The sequence below is a fragment of the Rutidosis leptorrhynchoides genome, chromosome 4, assembly GCF_046630445.1.
Source record: "Rutidosis leptorrhynchoides isolate AG116_Rl617_1_P2 chromosome 4, CSIRO_AGI_Rlap_v1, whole genome shotgun sequence".
Taxonomy (NCBI): Eukaryota; Viridiplantae; Streptophyta; class Magnoliopsida; order Asterales; family Asteraceae; genus Rutidosis; species Rutidosis leptorrhynchoides.
The window spans coordinates 58,422,641-58,431,022 of NC_092336.1; the positions used below are offsets into that span (position 1 = coordinate 58,422,641).

The following is an 8,382-nucleotide window of genomic DNA, read 5'->3' on the forward strand; positions in this document are numbered from 1 at the left end:
GGTCTTAGATCTAACACTTACATGAACTTTAAAAGTAAAAACAAGTTACAAACTTGAAAGTAAACTAACTAATCAAGATCTTAAGATGTAGAACATAGTTCTTAGTTTGATCTTGAAGATCCAAGACTCAAAAGTCTAGATCTAACATAAGTGTGCAAAGTTATAATTAAAAAGTTTCATTTACATGTTCTTGAACTTTTAAAGTTAACTTTAAGTTCAAGATTAATGAGAACAAGGTTAACTAGTAACACTTGACCAATAATAACATAAATCATGAAATTAAAGTGCAAGTAAAGTGATAAATTAAATAAACAAGTAAAAGGTTCATGGTTGTTCATACTTTTAAAGATTCAACCAAAATTTGATCTTTAAGAAAAGTAACCCTTAAGTTTACTTCAAGAACTACAAGTATGAGTTTAACAACTATGAACTTACAAACTTTTGAAACAATAAAGGTAGAACATAACTAGAAAGTTAGTTCTTGTATGTTCTTGTTAAAACAAGATAAATGATGAACAAACTAAAGAGTTTGGTTCATAATGACTAGTAAGTAATTACAACAACAAAGTCCATGTAATTAAGTAACAAACATGAACAAGTATCGAGCAACAAACAAAGATAATTAATTGATGATGAAGGGGTGTTTGGCCTACGGTTCTAGCAAGAAAAAGATGAGAGAAAGAACTTGAAAGTAACTCACACTTGAGAGAAAAGTTGAGAGGAAAGTAATTGCAAGTTTGTGTGTGTGTTTGAATGAGAGAATGCAAGTAAACAAGTAATGAGAAAATGAACACAAAACTCCCTCTAATGGCCTAATGGCCTAAAGGCCCACGGCCAGCTGCAGAAAAAAAGAGAGAGGGCTTAGTTCCTTGGTCACTAGCATGTAAAGCTTGAAAAAGTTGGTTAATGGATGGCCATGCATGGGGATTAAGAGCTAACAAGATTCCAATTGTATAAACTAACTAGTTACATCTAAAATGATACTTACATGAAGTAGAATGGGCTAGTTAAGTCCATGTATGGTGTAGGGTGGGCTCTTTAAGTCCATGTACAAATATAAAGCCCAAGTTCCAAGTTATTAACAAATAAATCCAATTAAAGCCCAAGTAATTAACTAGTAACTTTAGTTAATTAAAATGATTAATAAAACTAATCATGAATGTAAATAATATTTGAAAATATTATTCGTGTAAGTCTCGGGTGTCACAAAGACGTTTCGGGCAATTAAAGTCAAGTACGTTTAGTCATGGCAACATGTAAATGTAATAACATACATTTGTTTAATCGTACGTATTAATAATAATAATTATTAATAAATAAACGTTGGAAAATCCAGGGTCGTTACACTCTCCTTACTACTTCCACCACTTGGCATCAACGACTTGGACATCCCAGCGTTGAATCTTTTCGTCGTCTTGTTTCCAATAAATCAATAGCTTGTAATAATACGAAGTCTCCCGAGTTTTGTCATGCATGCCAACTTGGCAAACATGTGAGACTTCCGTTTAGTAGTTCTAGTTCGCATGTTACTTCAATTTTTGACATTATTCATTCGGACTTATGGACTTCTCCTGTTTTAAGTCTTAGCGGTTTTAAGTATTATCTTATTTTTCTTGATCATTACTCGCATTATCTATGGGTGTATCCTTTACGAAACAAATCTGAAGTATTTAATAAATTTATTCAATTTCGTGCATTTGTTAAAACTCAATTTGATACTGAAATTAAAGCCTTTCAATGCGACCTCGGGCGGGGGGGGGGGGGGGGGGAATTCGATAACACCCCATTCCACCAATTATCTAAATCAAACGAGATTCAGCTACGATTTTTGTGTCCACAAACCTCTCAACAAAACGGAAAATCTGAAAGAATGATCCGCACCATCAACAATCTTATTCGTACCCTTTTGTTTCAAGCCAAACTCCCACCTACATATTGGGAAGAAGCACTCCACATGGCCGCTTATCTCTTGAATCTCCAACCATCTTCAGCCATCAACTACGAAATTCCTCATACCCACTTATATAAACATCTACCCAACTACTTCATTCTGCGTGTCTTCGGTTGCCTATGTTACCCTCACCTCAACACCACAAATAAACTAGCTCCACGGTCCACCCCCTGCATTTTTCTTGGGTATCCCTCTGACCATCGTGGTTATCGATGCCTCGACCTCTCTACAAACAAAATCATTCTGTCTCGCCACGTCACCTTCCATGAAGCATCTTTTCCCTATGGCTCATCTCCGTCACCACCGACCCCTAACGCCGCTTCCTACGACTTTCTAGATCCACCGCCAAATACATTCTCTCGTACTTTCCTAGAAAATACCATTCCCACTACCACCACACTCGCCGACACCAACACCCCACCCACCACCACCGCAACTCCCACTCCATCACTCTCACCTCCAAATGATCCGCTCCCTAATGACGCACACCAAAACATCCCAAACGCCACAAATACAATGTCCACTCACCCTATGGTCACCCGACACCGCCTTGGCATCACTAAACCCGTACAACGTCTGAAGCTTCATGTCTCCACTATATCACCTATTCCATCCTCATACTCCCATGCATTCAAAGACCCTAACTGGAAACACGCTATGACCGAAGAATATAATGCTTTAATTAACAATAGTACTTGGACCCTTATGCCACGCCCTACGGACACGAACATTGTTCGCTCCATGTGGTTGTTTAAGCACAAGTTTAATGCAGATGGATCTTTGAGCAGGTATAAGGCTCGACTCGTTGCCAACGGTCGTAGTTAACAGGTTGGCATTGATTGTGACGATACTTTTAGCCCGGTTGTTAAGCCGGTCACCATTCGGACAGTTCGCAGTCTTGCTATTTCTCGACATTGGCCGGTCCATCAGCTAGATGTCAAGAACGCGTTCCTTCACGGTAATCTTTCTGAGACTGTCTACATGCATCAGCCTCCAGGGTTTCGTGACCCTACACGCCCGGATCATGTATGCCTCCTGCAAAAATCCCTTTACGGATTGAAGCAGGCTCCTAGGGCATGGTACCAACGCTTTGCGGGATATGCCCTAAGTGTCGGTTTTCACCAGAGCAGATGTGACACATCTTTATTTATATATAGACAGGGAGCTGACACTGCATATCTTTTACTATATGTGGACGACATTGTACTAACCGCATCCTCAACATCTTTTCTTCAACGGGTCATTACATCTTTGCATCGTGAGTTCTCTATGACTGACCTTGGCCCCCTGAACTATTTTTTGGGCATTTCAGTTACGCGTAACTCTTCTGGGATGTTCTTGTCTCAGAAGAAGTACGCCGCAGACATACTTGAGCGTGCTGATATGACTGGCTGTCACCCGAGCAGGACCCCGGTCGAAACCCGCTCCAAACTTTCAGCCACGGGTCCCTCTGTTGCAGACCCGACTCTGTATCGCAGCCTTGCCGGTGCTCTCCAGTACCTTACCTTCACACGCCCAGATATTTCTTATGCCGTTCAACAGATATGTCTATTTATGCATGATCCACGGGAGCAGCACTTTTCTACCCTAAAGCGGATTCTCAGATATATTCAGGGTACACTTGACCTTGGCCTACAGCTTTATGCATCCTCTACCACCTCTCTGACAGCATACTCAGATGCTGACTGGGCAGGATGCCCCAGCACTCGTCGCTCGACCTCAGGGTATTGTGTATTTTTGGGTAATAATCTACTATCGTGGTCATCTAAATGACAGCAGACACCGTCTCGCTCCAGTGCTGAAGCAGAGTATCGAGGCGTTGCTAACGCCGTTTCTGAGACATGCTGGCTCCGTAACCTTCTTCGCGAGCTCCATTGCCCTTTGTTCTCCGCCACCATAGTGTATTGTGATAACGTGAGTGCAGTCTACATGTCAGGGAACTCGGTTCAACATCAACGCACTAAACATATAGAGATTGATATTCATTTTATTCGTGATCTAGTGACAAGGGGACACGTGCGTGTTCTACATGTTCCATCTCGATATCAATACGCTAACATCTTCACCAAAGGACTTCCCGCTGTTTTGTTTGATGAGTTTCGGACCAGTTTGAGCGTTCGCAAATCTCCCGCTCCAACTGCGGGGGGCTATTAGTCAGATTATTTATCCATTTATGTATTTAGCCCATGTTCTATAAGGGCCATTTATTTATGTAAGCCCATTTGGTTTGTTAGCATCTTGGGCTATTTATATTGATTATCATTGTATGCTACAATCATTCAGTTATCAAAACATAAAGCGTTAACAAAAATTACACGGTTGGCCCTAAACTTTGTTCTAAGTTGTAGGGACGAAAGTCTGTTTTTGACTTGGATGACACAACGTTTGCACATGTTACGCGTTTGGTTCTCAACGCTGACAATCGTTAGTCAAATTTTGTTAAGTGCCCACATGTGCTTGCGCCTCACATGAGGGTATTTCTCCATCTTAAGTTCCCTTTCTCTTATCAATTCAAACTCTTTTTAATTAATCTAACCATCTTCATCTTTAAATAACCTCACCGCCTCGCATGCAATGCACATGTGAGCACTTAACGGAATTGAGTAACGGTTGTTAGTGCTAGGGACCAACCATGTAACATGTGCAAACGTCAGAGTCGTCCAACTCAAACTAGACTTTTGTCCCTAACGTGCAATTTTGGATAAAGTTCCGGGACCAACCACGTAATTTTGTCCTTTTTACTTACGTAACATGGAATTCTTTGTAAATAGTGATATTGTGGGTTTCTGCAGGCCTTGGTCAAACCACAATGGAGGTTCATGGCCAACATTGCATTGGCAGGTACATAGATGTTCATGTAACAAATTGGAAGTATTTTGATTTAGAAAAGTAGTTGAATTGACCTATAAAGTCCAAACCTTCAAGAATGGATGAACTTTATCATAATAAATTTTATTTTATAGCTTACAGTGGCATGCATCAAGATGGGCAGACCAGAAATTGCAGAAAGAGCGGTGAAGATAGCAAAGGGGCGATTAGCTCAAGACAAGTGGCCTGAATACTATGACACCAAAAGAGGACGGTTCATTGGGAAGCAATCTCGTTTATTTCAAACATGGCCAATCGCAGGTTATCTTGTGAAATGGCAGAAAGAGCGGTGAAGATAGCAGAGGGGCGATTAGCTCAAGACAAGTGGCCTGAATACTATGACACCAAAAGAGGACGGTTCATTAGGAAGCAATCTCGTTTATTTCAAACATGGACAATCGCAGGTTATCTTGTGAAATGGCAGAAAGAGCGGTGAAGATAGCAAAGGGGCGATTAGCTCAAGACAAGTGGCCTGAATACTATGACACCAAAAGAGGACGGTTCATTGGGAAGCAATATCGTTTATTTTAAACATGGACAATCGCAGGTTATCTTGTGAAATGGCAGAAAGAGCGGTGAAGATAGCAGAGGGGCGATTAGCTCAAGACACGTGGTCTGAATACTATGACACCAAAAGAGGACGGTTCATTGGGAAGCAATCTCGTTTATTTCAAACATGGACAATCGCAGGTTATCTTGTGAAATGGCAGAAAGAGCGGTGAAGATAGCAGAGGGGCGATTAGCTCAAGACAAGTGGCCTGAATACTATGACACTAAAAGAGGACGGTTCATTGGGAAGAACATGGACAATCGCAGGTTATCTTGTGAAATGGCAGAAAGAGCGGTGAAGATAGCAGAGGGGTGATTAGCTCAAGACAAGTGGCCTGAATACTATGACAACAAAAGAGGACGGTTCATTGGGAAGCAATCTCGTTTATTTCAAACATGGACAATCGCAGATTATATTGTGTCGAAACTACTCCTTGCGGACCCTACCAAGGCCAAGATTCTGATGACGGATGAGGATTCTGAGCTCCTTAATGCCTTTTCTTCAATGATCACGTCTAGCCCACATTAGAAACGCGGCCCTAAGGGCTCTCAGAAGACTTGCATTGTTTGAGCTTCTTTTTTGATCAAGCTCAATTGTGTTTCATGTATAGATAGATTATATAAAAAGGGGCGAACCGTTGAGCCACTTGTGGTTTTTATTCATTTACGAAGCAAAACGAAAGGACATGTAAATATGTAATTTGTTCTTGTATTACTTGATAGTAATGAAATCACCCCATTCTTGCACAGTTTATGGTATAACAAATCTTTAAGACAAACAATTATTCATGAGCATGCACCAAATGTTACAGCCAAATTAACAGTTTTAGATTTACAGCAAAACACCCAAAAGAAGGACAAATTTAAAGATCATAATATTAAGTTTCAGGAACCATTAGTACACAGTGATTAAGCAGTAGCTGATGCTCCTTCTACGGGCCAAAACTCGGTTTTCTTCCCGGTTTTGGAAACGGTCTGGAGAACAGCATCTGGCTGCACATTACCCTTCACCGTCACTTTTTGTTGTTCCAGATCAATGTCAAAAGTTTCCACCCCTGAACAAATTATTCAACACAATTACATTAACCATTTTAATTGAGACTCACGATTGCTTTTTCGATTAGAACAATTTCGTTATATTTACTGATCATTGTATTAGATGAAATTATCAAAAGTTAAATAACAAACCTTCCATTTTGCCAAGAACCCTTTTCACGGCTCCAACACAACCGCCACATGACATACCTACCTTAAGAACAACAGTCTGCATTCACATCAATGTAAAATTGTAAGTTCATCGTCACAAAACTACCCGTCAATTTATAAATTATTTCATAGGATATTAGATTTTAAAAAGGAATCACAATGTATCCAAACACATTCAACACGCATACACAATTTTAAATTTTATACATTAACATAGAATGCTAAGATAGTGCATCATAAATACTGTTAAACAATGTAAAACGTGTATCACACGATCAAACCAAAATTTTGCCTAAATCAAGACATAATAAATTTCATCTCAAAAACGATTTATATCAGCAGTCACTTTTAACGATTATTAATGTAATATAACTCTGAAGAAAATGCTCCTTTACCCGCATCTTCGAGCACGGAACAATTACCCCAAGGTTATTGATAAAATACAATTAGTCTGAAACCTAATCATAATATTTATCCTAATCCTACGATATAACGAATTGTAGTTATAACAGCAGCCCCAAAGCTGCAGCGGAGATTCATTGAAACCTAATCCTACAATATAATCAGTAATTACTCATACAAAGATTATTTCCACGATTCTACCAAATTACGCAGTTGTTAATCATAATTCACAGAAACATACAATAACATAATAATATAAAATTGAAAAAAGAAAAAAAAAAAAAAAAACGAAACAGAAATTGATCGTGATCATGATTATGTGAGATAGTAATCGGATTGCTAAAGTAAAGAGATTGAGCACGAAACCCTGATGAAATTGGGGGAAGAATTGAGAAGACGTACCTGAGACATGGTTTGAAAGAAAACTGAGAAATTGATTAGATTTTGAGAATAAAAAAATATAGAAAATAAATGTATTGATTTGAATCAGTGGGGATGGGCGTAATGGACGGAAGGTGGATGATAGATATAGGTATAGATATTAGATATAGAATATAAACGGAAAATACACGTTTGTTGGACGGCCGGTTGGTTGTCACCTACTACCACATATCGTTGACTTACAGTTTCCGTCCGGAGGTGATACTCAAACACTCGTTTGTGATCCATACACACTTTTTACAATAAAACTTACAATTATATCCTTAGATTTATCTTGGAACTTGAACCTCTATTATTATAAATAAGGACATAATAGTCAATTATGTGTGAATGAATTAAAATTGAGTGGGAGTATCATCTCCCTTTCCGTTATCACTCCATGGCTAAAATCCAATTTTATGATCGAGTTTTTAATTAGTTAATAACCTTAAAATCAATTTTTGGTTAAATAATAAATCAGCTTAGCTCGAAAATATTAAACACAAATGTACTAAATTTAATTAAAAAAAACGTCATTATCATAGTTATCAGTATTTATAAACGAAGTTAAAAGGTTGTAGAATTGACAATATCGTTTTTTATTTGTTTGATTATTTTATACATGATATATAACAATGTAAATATGAAACACGGAACTGAAAACTGAGACACGAAAATTAAATGTGAAATACGAAACCGAAAACCGAGACATGAAAACTTAAATGTGAAAGACAAAACTGAAATGTGAAACGCGAAACTGAAAAATGAAACACGAAACTAGAAATTAAAATGTTATCAGAAAAGCGTAACTGAAAACGAAAACACGAAACTGAAACCTGAAACACGAAACTCGAAAGCACGAAACTGAAAATTGAAGTGTGAAACTGAAAATTGAAACGCGAAATTGATATTTAAATTGTGAAACTGACACGTGAAATTAATAAATGAAACGAAAAACTTGAGCATGAAATGTGAAACCGAAAAAC

General features: G+C 38.4%; 1 protein-coding gene and 1 pseudogene across 1 annotated transcript; one reads left to right on the forward strand and one right to left on the reverse strand.

The window, feature by feature from the left end:
- The window catches only part of LOC139840657 (alkaline/neutral invertase E, chloroplastic-like), a 55,482-nt pseudogene extending 49,367 nt beyond the window's left edge, over nt 1-6,115 (forward strand).
- A 19-nt stretch (nt 6,116-6,134) lies between these two features.
- Nucleotides 6,135-7,542, reverse strand: LOC139840092 (copper transport protein ATX1-like). The gene is made up of 3 exons (XM_071830314.1): nt 7,379-7,542; nt 6,557-6,632; nt 6,135-6,423 (listed from the first exon to the last, which is right to left on the reverse strand). Exons 1-3 carry the CDS (start codon nt 7,385-7,387, stop codon nt 6,278-6,280), a joined length of 231 nt encoding a protein of 76 aa, XP_071686415.1. The 5' UTR covers nt 7,388-7,542; the 3' UTR covers nt 6,135-6,277.
- Between the last annotated feature and the right edge of the window lie 840 nt (nt 7,543-8,382).

Bases quoted from the DNA above. Each gene is read 5' to 3' on its own strand.
- LOC139840092 (XM_071830314.1), bottom strand. The intron at 6,424-6,556 runs GTTTGTTATTTA...TAATTTGTTCAG, and splicing joins GGTTCTTGGCAAAATGGAAG to GGGTGGAAACTTTTGACATT.